Source organism: Sciurus carolinensis, chromosome 9 (assembly GCF_902686445.1).
Source record: "Sciurus carolinensis chromosome 9, mSciCar1.2, whole genome shotgun sequence".
In the NCBI taxonomy this organism is placed as follows: Eukaryota; Metazoa; Chordata; class Mammalia; order Rodentia; family Sciuridae; genus Sciurus; species Sciurus carolinensis.
This window is the reverse complement of record NC_062221.1, coordinates 55,032,446-55,051,720: the sequence shown is the minus strand read 5'-3', so window position 1 is coordinate 55,051,720 and position 19,275 is coordinate 55,032,446. Positions and strand designations below refer to the sequence as shown.

The following is a 19,275-nucleotide window of genomic DNA, read 5'->3' as shown; positions in this document are numbered from 1 at the left end:
TCAGGTCCTACCTTCCTGACTTTCTGAAGTATAGATGCTTTTGAATATTGACTTCCACTATATAATTACAAAATTTCAAGGACAGTAAGTTTCACATAAAATAGAAAATTTCTAAATAAAGCCTAAAGTGGTAGAATGCAATTCATGAACTTTTGGAGAGTATTCTAAACATTTAATTTACATTTTTTTGTTTCAGTTTACATATGTGGTAACTGGGTGAATCTGGAAAGAACATCTATCTTTTCATTTGAACTAAAACAATAGAGACTTCTGTGTCCATTCTGCATCTGTTTCCTCTGCTCTGAGACACGTTGAATTCCAGGAACAATAAGTCTTATCAATAAACATCTTGTGATGCATCAAAACTACTCCCCAGGAAACAGCAACTTTTTTCTGTTTTGGGGGTAGGGAGTATTTGGGGGGTGGTATAGTGGCATTGGGTATTGAGGCCAGGGGCGCTTTACCACTGGGCTACATCCCCAGTTCTTTTTATTTTGTATTTTGAGACAGTGTCTCACTAAGGTGCTAAGGGCCTTGCTAAGTTGCTGAGTCTAGCCTTGGGCTTGCATTCTTCTGTCTCAGCTTCCTAAGTCACTAGAATTATAGGTGTGTGCCACAGCAACATCAACTTTCTTATGGACAAGGCTCTACCTGACCAGTCCTGAGACAATGATCAATCAGACCACAGTGTGATCAAGACTGCTTGACTATGCATATTTCTGGCCCACTTTTTCTATATAATCTGGAAACTCATGTCAAAACCACCAAAGACAGGACTGGAAATGCCATTCTCCTTTATCTTCCCAGTATAGCTATATTTATTAAAGTTCCTTTCCACTTTTCATCATTACTTTTCTTTGTGGGTTTTTTGTTTGTTTGTTTGTTTGTTTTTAGTTGTAGATGGATACAATACCTTTATGTTATTTATTCATTTTTATGTGGTACTGAGGATCGAACCCAGTGCTTCACATGTGCTAGGCAAGCTTTCTACCATTGAATCACAACCCCAGTTATGTCTTTCATTTTGGGAGCAAGTGGCCAGACCTGATTTGTTGGTACCTCCGAGAGCTACGTCTTTGCCTAGGACTAGGGTAAAAATGTCACCAGTTTATTCACCATGAACGTAAGAATTTTTTTATAAGAAATAGAATTATCAAGCTTTCGAAAACTAGAGCACACAAAAAATAAGATTCTACGAAATTTTAGAAGTATTATAGTTTTTAAGCAGGTTACAGATTGTTGGATGAAATTATTTGTCATTCATTCAAGTAATAAATATTTACTATACACTTGCTATAAAAAATAAGCAAGAACTGACAGAATTGAAGCAAGCAACAGACAATTCAGCTGGGCACAATGGCACATGCCTATAATCCCAGCTATTCCAGAGGATGAGGCAGGAGGATTCCAAGTTCAAGGCCAGTTCGGGCAGCTTAGTGAGACTGTTTCAAAAGTAAGAAAAGGACTGGGGATGTAGCTTAGTGGTAGAGCACTTACCTAGCATGTGCAAGGCCCTGGGTTCAATTCCCCACAATATACACATACACACACACACACAAACAAAAGAATAGACAACTGAACAATATTTGAAGACTTCATTATCATATTTTCAATCATGGATGAAAGTAGTAGTAAAAGATGAATAGGAAATAGAAGACGAATAAACTATAATCCTGAAGCCACTCAGTGGGTTAACTTGCTCCTACCACTATCAAGTCTGATAATTGAAGCCAGTGGAGGTGAAAACCTGCTTCTAGCACTAGCAAGTCATTTTTCATTGTTTTGTCTTACTTCCCTATATCTCACTCCTCAAATAATTAACCAATAAAGTCAGCTTTACCTGAAAAGAAGAATAAAGGCAAAAATCAAAGAATAACTCCAGTTATATGACCAACTAATCAGTAATCTTTCTTTAGATTTCTTTAGGAACTAGGAATGCCTAGATATCTGGTGACCTATAAACAACATCAAAAGCACATCAAGGGAAATGACTATTCCAAGAATTAATGACCATTCCACTGCCCACTTGGCTATGACTAAATTTTAGACTACTCAGAAACCTCATATAAGCTTTTGTGTTAGTGATCTCTGACCAGACAGAATTTGGGTGACAGCTTTCCAGCTTCCATCTGCTGGCTTGTTGCCAATAAAGCTCTTTCTTCTCCTGTCACTCAGTCTCTCAAATTATTGGCTTCATCAAGTAGCAATGGAACTGAACTTTTGATGGTTATAAGCCTCTCAGACATCTACAGAACATTCCACTAAACAACAAAACACATTCAATACATTATTCTCAACTGCACATGAAACGTTATCCAGAAAAGGCCATCTGTGAAGTCATAAAATAAGTCTCAAAAAATTTTAAAAAACAGAAGTCACAGAAAGTATGTCCTCTGACTACAGAACAAAATTAGAAATCAAGATCAGAAGGGAATGTGAGAAATTAACAAGTAGGTAGAAAATAACATACTTCTAAACATCCACTATCACAAGGGATATCAGAAGTACAAAGGGTTACATAGAAATTTTTCATTATGAGTAATTATATAGTTCCTTCTACGATTTGATTAGGGTGGTGGTTACATGATTATAATGATTACCAAAATTCACACTGTACACATATAATTGGTGAATTTTATAACATTTAAATAATACCTTAAAATACAAAAGAAAGAGAAAAAAAATTAAGACTTAGAAAAGTAATACCTGTTAGCGTTTTTCCTGCATTCAGAGGAGGAGCAATGACTCTGAAAAGTTTCTGCATTAAAATTAACAGGAAAACAATCACCATCATTTTCAAAGGATAATAATTTTAAAAGATGATCAACAATCTTATGTTATCAATCGCCTTTCTCTGATGGAGTTAGTCATTTGCTATTGAGATTAAATATAAACATTAAATGTGCACATGAACTATTTAGAAAGACCACAATGATATTCCTCATAGGGGAAAAAAAATTAATGTCAGTTACATGACGTTCTTTATTGAAATTATAATTTCTGATATAAGACATCTTAGGTTCTTAAAAGGGTTTTATTCTTTAAAAAATATAGTAAACAAATGATGAGATTAACAGCCCACCAAAGTGGTGATGAAAATTACTTTAAGCTGAAAACATCTAAAGAATCCACAGCATAGAAAAACACATTATCTAAAATTAAGTAGGGCCTCCCCAAAATATAGCCTTATGGAACCCCTAGAAGGTGGGTCCTCTATGGGAGAAGACTGACCTTTCCCTAAGAGGTGCAAATTCAGTTTCCATAGCATCAAAAAGCCTAAAAGAACTTTCCATACCTTCCCACTAAAGCACTAATTCCACTGTCTCCCCCATTTTTGTTAAACTGGTACATAAAACGTCATCTCTGGCTATTCATCAGAGCTACTTATCACCGAGTGCTCCCATGGACAAACCTTGTCTTTTCCCCTGTAAATATGTATATTGTCAGATAATTCATAGCCCCCTTGCCACCCCTTTGTCACCTCCTATTATTAGGACCTAAATTGGTAGAGGAAAATTTTTTCCTCCCAGCACAAGGCACTACTTTTACTTCAAAAGCAGCCAAAACTGAACAAAGTAAAGACTTCAGAGGTTACAGTAGTCATTTCAAACAGGATGACACTGTCTTTCATTTTAGAAAATCTAAAAAATTTCAAAAGATTGGATATCTTCTCTTAATGCAGACCTCCCCGAGTGCTAAAAGAGCTAAACTTTAAACACTGAAAAGTGATTTCCTTATAGCCAGAGAATTATAAAGGAGAAACCACCTAGCCTCCCATGGCTACAATCTCCAAAATGACTGTTTAAAAACAAATACCAAGCTCCTGCTGAAAACCATTAAACTTGGAAACTACTCTGAACACAAAACAAGGCAACCTCAGTAGCCTGGTGTTCCATTTGAGATGTATAGGTATAAATGTAAACCAGACTGTGAGGAATAAAAAACCCACACAAAAGAAAATTTTCAAAAGCAACATAAAAGCCAGCAATCATTTTTGTAACTGTATAATGCATCAAATTTGGATCTGTTTTGAGGGATTACTTGAGAGAAACTAGAAACTGCATTAATTCCTCCCAACTGTGGACCAGTGTTGGCAAAGAGAACATTTCTGTATATAGGATCGTACTGGACCTCACTGAGGAGGCAGCTAAGTCTTTTCTAGACTTTTCTCAGTAATGGACCTCAATGAATTAGCAGCTGAGAGGTATTAAGGGAAAGAATCCTTGCTTGACACACACACAATCAGGGTCAAAACCTGGGGAGAAGGGATGGAGCATTCAAGAAAGGAGAGGTACAACTGAATTTGAAGGGCCATGAATTAGAGGGAAATGTACCCTACCAAACTAGTATGCCCAAAGAAGCCTGAAATTCCATAGAATGACTGCTGACTTAGCAATACTGAGAACAGTTTGGGATGGTATTAAATTTGCAAAATAAAGTTGACTGGAAGTTTTCAGGGTATGCCTGACTCTGTTGAGGTACATTAGTCACTGTAATAAAGCAGTGGGTTGGGAGTTCACCACATATACCTATAGTTCCATTATCCAATCTGTCCTCAATGTAAGGCAAATGACAAGAAGGATAAATAAAAGCATAAATGCTTTTTGGATTCTCTAGGCAAGGAGAATAAAAAATTGTCACAAATGTTATAAAATTCCAAATGTGGAAAAACAATACATTAGTAATTAACAAATAATGACATACTACCATTCTCAGGACCTTACCTCAGCAGAATGTATATGCGAAACAAGCAATAGCACATTTATTATATATAATAATTACATAAAATAAATTTCTTAAACCTTTTGGAAAAGTTGCTACAATTGAAAAAATCCTTAGGAGAAAAAAAAAGCTTAAAGTCTAACAAGCAAGCATTACTTTTAATTTTATCAACTGTTTCTTGGGATATAAATTTCTATTTACACAGATAAGCAAGAAAACAATAGCCAAAGACATGAAATTAAATACTGGGGCTGAGGTGTAGCTCAGTGATAGAGCAAATGCTTAGCATGCACAAGACCCTGAGTTCAATCCCCAGCACCAAAAATAAATTAATAAATTAAATAAAGACTACTTAAAAGAGCCAAGCTAAAACAGATGCAAGTCTAATAAATCAAGAGGAAATTTTTAAGTAGATGAAAATGGAAACTATTCAAAGCAAAAGAAGAACAGGGAAAAAATTAATAGACAAAATCAAATGCATGTCTTAAGTTAGGATGTATCTTACCTCCATTGGACTAATAAACTCATTCATGCCTCTGTTGTAGACATAGATCATAGCATCGTATAGATGATTTTCCCAGCACATGAGAACTACCTGTAAAAAAGAAGTCTCTTGATCCATATAATTCAGTAAGTCTCACCAATTTTCTTAAAGCTTTAAGAATAGAAAAGATCTTGAGTTTTCTCCCTTACTTTTTCTTACTTCTCTGATAAAAATTGAAACTTAAACACTCAAACACCATGGCTGGCTAAGAATTATTGTAGGTTCAATATTATTTTAATAGTACAGTAACTACTTTTAAACATCCTCCAATGTCTAATTTTGTTTCCTCTCTACCCTTTCCGTTATTCGTTTTATTTGGCACTGGGGATAAGGTGATAGACAAATCCAGACCTATTCCCTACCTTTATAGAACTACATTTATCTTGGATACCCAACAAAAGAAAAGAGGGGTACAAAATGGTATGAGTTATGACATGGGAAAGATATTCAAGTATATAAAAAATTACCTACAAATGTGAAAAACATTATAAAGGAACCTGACTTGCTTTGGAGTATTCAAAAATGTCATCCCTGAGCCAGGTGGTACATGCCTGTAATCCCAGCAGCTTGGGAGGCTGAGGCAGGAGGATCACAAGTTCAAAGTCAGCCTCAGCAATTTAGCAGAGGCCCTAAGAAACTCAGTAAGACCTTGTCTTTAAAGAGAATATTTTTAAAAAGCAGGGGGGTGGAGACGCTGGGAATGTGGTTAAGTGGTTAGGTGCCCCTGGGTTCAATCCCTGGTATCAAAAAGAAAAAGAAAAAAAACAAGTCATCCCTGAGAGTGCACGCAACATTTAAGCTAGTACCTAAAGGATGCATGCACGGGAGACAAAAGCAGAAGTGGAAACAAGGGACTCTGCAGGCAGAAGACAATAAGGATGAAGGACCGAGAGGGAAAAAGAGATGAAGCAATTAAGGACGGAGAGAAATCAATTTGAGAAAACACACAGGAAAAAGGAATGGCTATGACTTGAAGTACAGGGTACTCTATATTCTGTTCCTATGAGAATTATATAATACCACTGAATGACAAGAGGACTTGAGTAGAAGATCAGAGGTTGGAGAATGATAGGGACTAGCCAGAAGGGTAAACAGAAAAACGATAGTGAGGTGTCCTGGGACAGTCTTCCTAAAAAAGAGAATGTTCTGGGACCCCCTTCTCCTCTTTCTCCATCCTCTCTTCAGCCAGTGCCATGCTCATACATCTCTTCACTGATGTCTAATGCACTTATAACCTCAGCCTTAACCTTCCCTCTGACCCATCCAACTGCTTCCTTAATATCTTTACCTGAATGTCTAGCAGCTATCTCAAAAGAAAATGGCAAAGCAAGACTACTAATTTTGTCTCTCAGACTAATACTTGCTCCAGGCTTCCAATCTTCTTAAATGAATCACTATCTGTCCTACTTCTCAAGCCAAAAAAACAAAAGAAAAACTTGGGCACTGCCTTTAAATTCTCTTACTCTTACTCTGACATCTAATTCATCGGCAAATCAATTACACCTCCCAAATAGCCAAATCAAGCTGACACTCTCCATCTCACTGCTACCATCTCTGGAATCAGGATGATCTTTAAAAATTCTAATGATTTTTTAAGAATCCAGAATAAAATGGGAAAATGTGTACCTTGCCCTGTGGAGTCTACTTCTCTTTTCCATTATGCTCCAGATCTGCTTGCCCTTTTTCTTTTACTTGAAAATTCAAAGCAGAATCTTTTTTTTTTTTAACATTAGCTTCACCTATAGCAGTCTTCTATTCAAAGATCTTTGCATTACTGATCCTTCTTGTCGTTCAGATTCCAGGATTCAATGTCACCTCCTCATAAAGGCTTTCTATAATTAGTCAATCTAAGGGAGCTTCTCATTCTCTACCATAGTGCCCTGCTCATGCTAATTTGCCTCATACCATCCTCTGCATTTCAAATTCAACTCTGACCTTATATACTAGTTATCTTAAAAATGGCATCGTTCTCTTAGGTAAAAATATTCTATTATTCATGTGAAAGGATCCATAGTTGAACAAACTAACTGATAAAAGATCAGTCAAGAAGCATTTATTGAGCAATTAATAAATGTCAACTCTATGCCAAGAGCTCTGGAGAGAATGTCAAAAGAAATTTAAGACATACTCCCTGGCTTGCAAGCATTATATTATCTAGCTTACATACAATCCTAAGATTTAGAGTCCTAAGAAATATATTGAAAAATACAAGTTTATAAGACAACTTGCCAGAAGTGCTCCGTTAGGGTTTAGAAGAGGCAGAGTGAGGCCTACAGTCAGGCAAATAAAATCAATAAAGGAACAATGTTTATTCTGTTAATAGGCTGTCTATAAACTCACCTGCTGAATATCTAGGCTGGTGATATCCATATGCACAATGAGGGACTCCACATTCTCCATTAATTTTTTATCTTGAAAATGAACAATCAAGTCTTTCATAACCTGTGGTGTGATCCCCACCAATTTCTCACTTAAAATATATGGCTCAAGGCACTCCAGAAACACTCCTTTGGCCACTGAATTCTCACTTAATTTGTCATACATCTGGCTAAATAAAAGATCCCTATAACGAAAAGGGAAAATAATTTTAGGAACATTCCAAATACCCATCAAAATTAGTCTGCTTGAATATCTCATCCCCCCATTTCAGGAACTTATTATATACAGTAACAATATCTGTGTAGAATTTTATATTGCAAACATCTTTATATATATGTATCTACATGTAGGTATATAGATAGATAGATATTAATCTCCTCAATACTACTTCTTATAAATAAGAGAAGCTGAATAAGTTAAGTGGCTGCTGAAAGACACATAGTAAACATAACAGTCAGAACTAGAACCCAGACTTCTGGCCTAAATTCTGTGCTCAGTCTGTTATGGCACACTGTTTCTTAAAGGCAGAAGTAAAGGGAGTAGGTAAGAAAGCAGACATGATGAAGTGGGTGGGGGGAGGACTATTTATAATTTATCTTTTCTAGTATCTAAATATTCATAGGTGACCTGCAGAACCAATAAGCTTCTTTAGTTCCAAACTTTTCTTCCCAAAGGGACTGGGCAATGATTATTGATGAAATAAGAAGAAAAAAATGTTTAATGTTTAAAATACATAACTAGAAACAATTTTACTGCAGAAAAAAATTTAATTACTCTAAATGCCACCAACTTCAACAACTGTGTGTAATTTACCTCACACTTCTTCTGTAAACAGTCCATAATTTGAGGTATACTTAGCATAGATTTTTTTGAATTCTGTTTTCATGCCATATTATGTAATAGGAATTATTTGAAATAGCTACTTACTCTTTTTTGGGGGGTAGGGTTTGGAAGACAGCAATTTAAAATATATTAAAATATTTTTCGTTTATTTATTTATTTGTTTGTTTAGTGATGGGTCTATGTTGCCCAGGTTGAACTCAAACTCCTAGGCTCAAGTGATTCTCCCACCTCAGCCTCCTGAGTAGCTGGGACTATAGGGATGAGGCACTATACCTGGTTTATTTTTATTTTTTAAAAATAACACAGTGTATGTTTATAGGACACAGTGTGATATTTCAATACTTGAATACAATGTGTAATGATCAGATCAGGGTAACTGGCATATCCTTCACCTCACACATTTATCACTGTTTTGGGTTGGGAACATTCAAAATCCTATCAGCAATTTTGAAATATACAGTTTTTGTTGTTAACCATAATTGTCCTACTGTGCTCCAGAAATGTAGAAGGCATTCCTTCTATTCAACTGTGTTTTAGTACTCTTTAATCATCCTTTCTCTATCCCCTTTTGCCCCTGCTCCTTGCCAGTCTCTGGTATCCTACTCTTTATTTCTACGAGATCAACTTTTTAGTCTCCACACATGAGAATATACAGTATGTGTCTTTCTTTGTCTGACTTATATCATTTAACACAATGTCTTTCAGGTTCATTGATGTTGCCACAAATGGCAGGATTTCACTCGTTTATGTCTGTTAATAATTCCACTGTGTATATGTACCATATTCTCTTTATCCATTTAGAAACTGAAAGACCTCTCAGTTGATTCCATATCTTAGCTATTGTGAACTGTGCTGTAATAAAAATGGGCAAACTGGTATTTCTTTGACACTTTGGATATATACCCAGTTAGTGGCATTGCTGAATCATATGGTAAATCTATTTCTAGTTTCTTGAGGAATCGCTATACGGTTTTCCATTTTGACTAGACCAGTTTACATTATCACCAACAGTCAATAAGTGTTTCCCTTTCTTTGCAGCTACTTACTCTGTAAAATTATCATTTTGTCTAACAATGCTTCAATAGGTTAAACTATTCCTGTAGTGTTGGATATGTCACTTATATTCGTTTTTTCAGGTGATGCCACGATAAACATCTACATATATGCCTTTCCCATTTTGGGGGCATAATAACTTAAGTCATTCAATTTTTAGAAATCAAGTGAAATGACATGAGGACTGGGGGTTGTAGGTCAGTACTGGAGTGCTGGCCCAGCATGTGAGATCCCCAGCAACAGAACAGAAAGGAAAGGAAAACCTAAGGAAAGGAAAGAAGAAGAAAGAAAGAAAGGATAAACTTTTGTGCATTTGAAATGTGTGACTAAATTATCTTCAAAAAGTATCATACCACCAATTTACAATGCCACCAGCAATATGTAATCATGAGTTTCTTGAGATAACTGGTTTCTTTCCTCTTGATAACTTAACAAGTACAAATCAAACAGTATCACTGCTTTTAAATTTTTATAAATGGCAAAACGGAACATTTTCCATGTTACCCACAAAATTTATTGTCTTGTATCATTCACTTATTCATTCAATACATTTTTAAAATAAAAAAACTATGTTAATTCTATTTACCTGTTAGAATCATGAATTAATTTTGTTGAAATGTATAATATATATATTGTCTACATATCATCAATTGTTCAACTGTCGGAAAATGGTGGATGATTTGTTTATCCACTTGTCTATTCATGACAAATTCCACTAAAAGGTCAAGGAAGCTCTTAACCTTTTAGGGACTGGGGCTGGGGGTGTAGCTTGGTAGTATACTTGAGGCCCCAGGTTCAGTGCCCGGACCTCGAAAGAAAAAAACAAAACAAAAGGAACAGGATGGGGTTTTGCCTCATCTGAAGTCCTGAAAGTGGATAGGTGGCAAACAGTCTGGCACAACTACACTAGAATCACATGCCACTTTCCAACAAACAGCACTTGCAACACTCTGGGGGGAAATCTATATCCATTTATGTTTTCCTCAAATGCACAAATGTAGTTTTTCCATCATTTTTCCCCTCTGCTTCACATTTATCAGAGTATTTTTCATGTTAGTTTCATTTTAATCAATAATTCATCATACTTTGTGATTACCAATTACTAGCCAGTCAAAAGAAACTGAGATTAATAAAGTTTTACTGTTAAAAAAAAAAAGAAAAATACCAAAATTATGAATTCAGAAAATGTCATGTTTGACATATTGTACTATATAATGTACCATTAAAAACAACATGCTAAGGAAATTATATATTTTAGTTCAATACAAAAAGCCTTGACAAGAGATTAAAGAAAGCTAAAAATTCAGTAAAAAGAGCATAAAAGTTGACAGACAAGGTGCTTCTGTGACAAAGAGCAGCATGCAATTTGGTATGATCAATGGCAAGACTACACATTTCTTTCTTACCCAAACAGAAGCTATAAAAAAAAGCACCAAAAAAAGTAAAACTCATCAACTGCTACGTGCATCTCTTCCTCAAAATTAAAACAAAACAAAATTCTAAGGCAAGGTCTCATCATTCTGGAAGAATATTTATTAGGGCATCAGGAGAGGGAAAAAAGAGAAAAGTACACATATACACAAAAAGTTTTAAGCTCTCATGTTTCTTTGTATATTTAGGTATTCTCCAGGGTGCTGACTGTTTCCTAGCAGGGCTGGTTTCAACCCTGCTACTTATCATTTCAAGCTTAGCTTCTTACAGCCAGTATCACATAAAATCTACCAAGAACAAGAGAGAGCCACCAAAGAGATCTTTCTACAAATTTCACTTTTATTAACACTCATAACGTATTTTGGAAGTTTATCATTTTTTACTTCAAATAGAGAAAAATGACTAAATTCACTTCATATATTATCAATTATATAATTTTTTAAATGAACTGCTTTGATTATGAGGTAATTACAAATCCCAAGAGAAAGCATGGGCATCATCAATCAAAACAATTGCCAAATATACTAAATATGAAACCAGAACCAAATAAATTAATTTCTACTAAATATAAATGAGATTTAATAAATTCAAAGTTGATTTGGATTGGTTTGCTTACTTATAAAAGTAAAAGCAAAATTCAAGTGAACTTTAAGAAATTATGTTCAAAATGTTTTTTTCTGACATAAGTATCACCATTTGCAAAGGTTTTCTTTAAAAAAAAAAAAAGCATGAATTAACTTGATGTGGTTACACAATTCTGTGAATATACTAAAAACTACTCAACTATATGTTTTAAAAGGATGAATTATACCTCAACATAGTTGTTATAAAATTTAAAAAATATGGTACCTTTCCCCCATTTTTTTATAATTAAAATTTAAACATGCAGTTATCAAAGAAAATGGTCACTCAAAACATCTAGTTCCTCAATCATGCCTCATGATTAAGATATTTGTGTCTCAAATACTAACCCTGATGTTGAACAACATGACTGATCAAATACCCTCATATATCAAAAGACCACTGCAGGTTCACTTTGGATTTAACAGAAATACTTTTGGTTCAGATTCCTGTGTAACTCAAGTCATTTGAATCATGGCTTCTCAAAAGCTCTGGAGATTACTTTAGAGTAATATAGTGGTCAATATCACATACATAGAACATTAATCTTGTTTTACTTATAACTGCTTTATTGATAGAATTCACAAATAAGCATCTATTTTTAAACAATATTCAAAATTATGATTATGTTTCACATAAACTCTGGACCTTTTCTAAAATAAAACTGACATTATGGCTACTACCTAGTTATATAGTATGTATGTATATAGGCAAAGTGACCAATCATTAGAAGTCCTATAAAAATCCTTGAAACATTTTATATCTTTTGTCTCATACTGAAAAAAAAAAAAAAAACACATACACACAGCCAATTTAAAATAAAATTGTAGAACAGAGACTGAATTATGAAAATAAAGTACAAATCTTCAAAAACAGAATTCCTGTCATTTCTAAATAAATCATAAAGACTAAAGCCAAATTTTAGTCCAAAAAGATGTCCACAATACATTGATCAGTATGCCCTATAAGAGAAGAACAACAAATGTGGTTCCTGCCATAATATAAAGGACTTTACATTATAAAAGAGATATGAAGTATATATTGAAAAGGAATATATATGATATATACATTGGTTCAATTAATATTGCTGGGTGTGGGAGTCTGTGAATAAAACTATGAGGTAATAATGGTGATTACAGTATAATAATGGTGGCACCGAATTAAATTGAATTTCAGAGTGTACATTACAAATATAATTTGGCCTTCATAAGAAACAGTATGATTTATGAAAATAAAAAGACAAAGTTTGATCCCCAGCAAAAGAGGGGGGAGAGGGAAGGGGAGTGGGAGAAGGAGAGGAAGGGAGAAGAAGAGAGAAGGGAGAGGGAGAGGGAGACAGGGGGTGGCAGGGAGAAAGCACACACAAGTGAGTACGCATTGAGTTCAATAGTACATGTCTATAATTCCAGCAACTGGGAACGTTAAGGTATGAGGTTCCCAAGTTCAAGGCCAGCTTGGGCAACTTAGTGAGAACCTGTCTCAAAATAAACTTTTAAAAAAGGGCTAGTGATGTAGCTCATTAACAAAGAGCAACCTGGTATTCAACTTCCAGTACCCCCCACCACAAAAAAAGAGAAAAAAATTTTTAAAAATGTATTCTATCAGAAGATATTAATATAAAAGGCATCTGGGGGCCAAGTGTTTGAGTGATGACCCTAGAAATGGAAGAAGTTATTTAAATCGGCTTAGTACTAGAGTATGTTTTTTAAGATTGTATTTGTATTACGTACAATCTTAGCATTCCTTAGGCAATGTTAATGTTACAAATATTTTGCAAATATGGCATTGCAGAGAGAAAACTCTAGACATAAATGAAACAGAATGTCAAAGAAAATGGTATAAAGAGAATATCAGTTTAAGAAGAACGATACTATAACTGAATGAAATACACACATCTAACAATCCTCTGCTTCAATGAAGCCTAGGGAATTCACCATTTTTAACTTCATTATCTATGGCAACTTTAAGAAAAAAATTATAAAACCTCTACCATTATGAGTGATTCCATTGAACTATTTAATTAAACATAAGTTTTTTGTTTTTTTTTTTTTGGGGGGGTGGTACCAGGGATTGAACTCAGGGGCACTCAACCACTGAGCCACATCCCCAGCCCAATTTTGTATTCTATTTACAGATAGGGTCTCACTGAGCTGCTTAGCACCTCGTTTTTTGCTGAGGCTGGCTTTGAATTCGTGATTCTCCTATCTCAGCCTCCTGAGGCATGCACCACAGTGCCTGGCTAAACATAAGATTTTAACATCTAATAAATCTATTAATTATTCCATGTATGGAATGGAAGGGAACTAAAAGACAGCCTAGATTCAAAAAACAAAGTTAATTAAATGGCTTATTCTACCCTTCCTCCTAAGCTTGGGCCCATATACAGGATCTTAACCTTCAGAAGAAAAAGAAAAATCAGTAAGATGAGAAGAAAGCAAGTGCAAGAAAACAAATCTAGAACAAAGGTCTAACCTAATGCTTAGTTGCAAAGCACCAACTTTCTTACATTGATGGCAATGCTGCCCTATCCCTTCTGTTTTTACTGGAACTTAAAAAAAGCAGGAGTAAGGAAAGAAACCAGGAGTGAAAGAAAAACAAAGAACACATATGCTGGAACTTCTCCAAGTAGAAAAGTCAGATGTAGTGCAATCTAGTCTTCAGCCTTTGGTAAGAGAATTGAGAAAATAAAGTCATACTATTTGAACCATAGTTCAGGGGAAAAGTGCATGCCCTTGATGAATGAGTGTGTATGCATCAGCGGGGAGAGGAAGGGAAGAGCTATAAAAGAAACTAGGAACAGCTGGACAAAGGCCCCTGAGATTACCTCCTTGAAGGAGGTCAGTAATATACTGACTACTTGTCTCTTTCTCTCTTCCTCTCCCTGAGATCTCCAAAAAGAAAATACTGAATTTGTTTTTAGCACAGCCCAGACAAAAACATGCTAAGGAGTCAGGGAAAATGAAAGGAAAGAAAAGAAGTGGATAATAAGGTAATAAATAGATTCTAATTTGGTGAAAATCCAAACAAGATTTAACCTCTGTTATATACTGTGATTTAATGCAAAAATTACTGCACTCTCAGTCAATAGGTTAAATAAAATTGGAGAATTTTTTTTTTAATCAAATAACATACAAAATAAATGCATATCTCCAGAACATCTTGGGGAATAACACAAAATATTTCTAAAAGAATCTGCTTTTTGTTTTTCCCTATATTATCCTTCATTTTACAACTGTTAGGGCCATTTTCACTTTATGTCACTATGAGAGTAATCAAGTGCTCCAAGATAATGATCACAAGTTACCCTGTAAACCAGAATTCTTGTTAATTCAGTCATCAGGTCAACTGAATTTGTGCCAAATTCTACTCTAGGAGGAAGTAATCCATTGTCAGGGTAAGATATGCCTTCTTACTCTAAACAATTTAGTCTTTCAAGTACTTCATTTTATCACATTTACAATTAAATCAATTTGAAGACTGAGTTGATTGCAGTACTCATTAGTATTGGGAAAACCTCTTTACCTCCATTTCTTTATCTGAAAATGAGGATAACATTACCTTTCTTAATTACAAGGATTGAATAAAATATGTAAAACTGATCCATAAACTTTTAAGACTGTTTAAAAAAATACAAGATAAATAACAAGTCAGAGCATGTGAAAAGTGGGGTAAAGAGAAACACTAGGTTAAGAAAAGACAGGATGGGGTTAATGTATGTGTCACGGCACTTTGTCTTCTATGTAAATATGATTTACTATCTAGCCACTAAATGTAAACTAGCTATTTAGAAAATGCAAAGCTATTTCGGGCCCTAACACCCTTACATCCTTCTAAGGGAGACAATGTATGATATAATGTTCTCAATGTATAATACAATGACAGGAATATAATTCCTATCATAAACATATTTTATATGTTTTACATATAACACTATAGCTAAAATATTAGAATCTGAATGCCAAGTAAACAAAATTATAGGTATCAAAGACTTAAAGGCCTAACATATCAAATAACTATCCTCTTGATAAATTTTACTTACTTTCGAACTTTCAACTTTAATGAATCAGGCTACTAGAATATATATAAATTCATGAGTCAAGTAAATTTCATAAAGGATTTTAGAAGTATCTGTATTAGATCCTTGTATTTGTTTTCTATAAGGTGGTACAAACTAGTGGTTGAGACCAAGAATATAAAAGCGCATGGGTTTCAATCCTACCTTTGGCACTTTTGGAACCACTTCTACAAAATGAGGGTTAATAATGCCTACTTTATTGCTATAAAAATTAAGTTGCTACAAAAATTAGATAAATAAATGTAAAGGACTTAAAACAATACTTGACTATTATGATGAATGTGAAAAACTGAATTAGCATATGTTGATTTATTTAAGTTATTACTATTTAAACCAACAAAGCCTAATCCAAGAGTTTATTTACACCTGTTTCTTTTAAACAAAAAGAACCTTAAAAAACAAAAAATAAAAACAAAACAACATTGCAGGAGGTATGGTGGCACATGCCTATAATCCCAGTTACTTGGGAGGATGAGGCAGGAGGATCACAAGTTCAAGGCCAGCCTAGGCAACTTAGAAAGCTCCTGTCTCAAAATAAAAAAATAAAAAGAGCTGGAGATGTAGTTTAGTGGTAGTTTCCCTGGGTTCAATCCCTAGTGCCAAAAAAACAAAAACAAGATAACTTTAAAAAAAAGAACCAAAAAATACTGCAAAATGAATCTGGCTTTTTTTTTTAAAGTGCTATAAAATACTGTGTTTTACTGATGGTTCATAAAAGAGTGTATGCATACACACACAAAAGGATATATCTACAGTACATGAATGATATACTTTTTACTTTTAAGATTCCTAAGTAGTATTGCTTTTTTGTTGGTTACGTTCTTTGCCTCCATTATCATGACATACAAATAGAGATGATACAGCCGTAAGCATTTGTTCTAGAAAAATTAATTTCATTAGATGAATGGTACCATTAAAAGAATCAAATTTCTGTAAATTAATTATTAAAACCCTATCTAGTTAAATTTATAGAATTCAAAGCAGTGAATTATACATAAACACCATGCTACCTGGGTTCGAAATAATTGAATCTGACAGGCAATGCATACTCACTTTCGCTGCAGCAGAAGGCAGTAATCAACTATGACAGGCACCATATCCTGTAGAAGAATCATAAAGAAAGATCAGCCCCATGCCCCTGTGCACAGCCTGTTAATAATGTTAAGAGGTCTGCTAAAGATGATGTTGGATTGTTAGGATAACTTTGGACCATGGTGGCTTTGTAAGCAATTTGACATTATGCGTCAAAAGTCTTCAAAACATGGAAATACTTTGACCCAGTAATTCTATTTCTAAAAAATTATCCTAAACACATTTAAGGAAAATAAATTATGCATTATGGTGTTTATTGCAGCTTTATAACAGAAGGAACAGAAGAAAAGGAAGGAGGAATATAGGGAAAATAAAAAAAGAAAGTGGATTAAATGTAATATACAACATGGGGTAATAAGTAAAATTTGCTATGTAAATAAAATATTATATATATGTTTACAAAAAGTTCACAACATCAAAACAAATACTAGCTAAAATACGTATTTATTTCACAATTTTGTAAAGAAAATAACCAGAAGAAAATATATCCAATTGATAACAGAATATAGTTGGTCCTGTGGTGGCTCAGGTGATTAAGGTTGCCCATATTTTGTCACAATCTCCAAACCAGCTATTTTAAGGTTGATTTAACTTCTCAATTTCATAACATTTTGATTGCTTTAAATCATCATGTATGAACTCATACCAAGTAAATGGCAACCCATAATTTTGGCCTTTTTCAAAAGTAGCAGTTTGAGAGAGCAATAGTGTTTATTATGACTGGAAACTATCAAGTAACCAAGCATCAGATTTCAATAGTATTCTTATATTTTCTACTGGCTTCAGAGAACTGCTTTCCTTTTAAAAATCCTAGAAAAACTAGGTTATAGGCAGAAAAACAATGACATCAGATAGAAAGGGCAATGTGTGAAAAAGAGAATATCACATGCTTATACCTGCTGGAAAAAACGGTCAAAACTAAGGAACCCCTCTTATTTGAGAGAGAAATATCTGAATAAGGACCAGTAATCCTAGAAAGATCATAGGGGTTTTCCCTGACGCTTCCTGCCTCCTTGTTATCAACATTCCTCCTAGCTCAATAGATTGATAATCTTACTCAGATTCTTCAAAAACAGGAACTAAAGTCACAGATTTGAAAAGGGTTAGAGAGATTGCTCACTGTCAGGTGCCTATCATCCGCCATTTGCCTGCCTCTTGCCTGTCCATCGCCTGCCTTACACCTATCCATCACCCACCACACGAGGTTCACCTGAAAAGGGTTAGAGTTATATCAGATCGAACACTGAAAGAGAATATAGTGGGCTAGATAATGGGGAAAGAGAAGGTTGGGGGAAATCTAACATCCTTTAAAATACACAGCTGAGTTACCAAGAAAATAAAGGCAATAGTCAGGGTCTAAAAGTGGAAAAGGGACAAAAACCAAAGCAATGAGCCTTAAGCAATTACTGAGACAGTATCCTTTAGGTCTGTTGGTCACAGAAGAGTTTGGGTTTGAATACCAGAAAGGAGCTGAGGCCTTAGAACCTGCAACATAGGGAACAAAAGCAGAATCTTTTAGAAGTTGCGTACTCAGTAAAAGGAAATCAGAAGGGGTGGGGATCCACCGACTGGCATAGGAAGATGACAAGGAAGTTTGTATGTCTCACCTGGACTCAGTGGGGGTTAATCTGTATTCTTTAAGAATCTGTAATCAAAACCCTGCCCTCAGGTGGATCTGGGATTTGAACTTACACTATCTCCTTAGTATGAAACAATGAAGCCCTGAAATTAACATAAAAAGTGATACTGACCAAGGATATTCCCAGGACACTTGAAAGAAGCACATTCGAAAACTCCAGAGACATCCTGAAGGCAAAATACGTGTAACTGATAAGGTCCCACTCAAGATGTGCTCAAAATAAAAATTTGAAAGCACCTCCTGAAATAATGCCATGAATGAATGTCAGCAGAAACTACAAATAGCAGCAACAGACCCCCAAAACTTCAAATAATATAATGATCATGTAGAAACTATTTTAAAAAGTATATTTAGAATTATTAAAGGCATAAAATAGGAAAAGAAGTACCTGGCCTGGTACTAAGGCCTATGAGAAGACTACAGGGTTTAAGGGAGAGTGAAACCATCATATTCACACATTTGGACAGCTCACTGTGATGACTGTATGGTGGGAGGATCTGAAAAACCAAGACTGAAGATAGAAGTCTATTACAGCAGGTAAAGAAACAAACGGGGGACTAAAACAGTGGGTAGTGACAGCAGGCATAAAGAACAGTGGACAGAAGTAAGAAATATTTATAAGTAAAACTGTTGTTGACAGATTGATTGTGGGACGGAAGGCATCAGGGGGAGTCTATAACTCCTAGGTTTCAAGATTGAGTGACAGATGGATGAAGATGAGAAAGGGAGTAAGGGAAAAGGTATTAGAAGGAAGAAGCAAAGTGCAATTTGGGCCATGGTAGATTTAAGAAACATCTTTACTTGGATACTGAATAACATCTGGATATACAGGTTGAGTGTCCCTTATCTGAAATGCTTAGAACCACAAGTGTTTTG

At 34.8% G+C, this 19,275-nt stretch overlaps 1 protein-coding gene across 6 annotated transcripts in view; it reads right to left on the bottom strand.

Annotated features, from left to right (window-relative positions):
* Positions 1 to 19,275, bottom strand: part of Vps8 (VPS8 subunit of CORVET complex) — a 266,030-nt gene that overhangs the window by 172,970 nt on the left and 73,785 nt on the right. For all 6 annotated transcript variants that reach the window (XM_047563466.1, XM_047563462.1, XM_047563464.1 and 3 more), the window contains 4 exons: positions 16,722 to 16,768; positions 7,607 to 7,829; positions 5,228 to 5,317; positions 2,707 to 2,758 (listed from right to left, as the gene is read on the bottom strand). In XM_047563466.1, the coding sequence (XP_047419422.1) occupies positions 2,707 to 2,758; positions 5,228 to 5,317; positions 7,607 to 7,829; positions 16,722 to 16,768 (412 nt within the window). The remainder of the gene's footprint in view (positions 1 to 2,706; positions 2,759 to 5,227; positions 5,318 to 7,606; positions 7,830 to 16,721; positions 16,769 to 19,275) is intronic.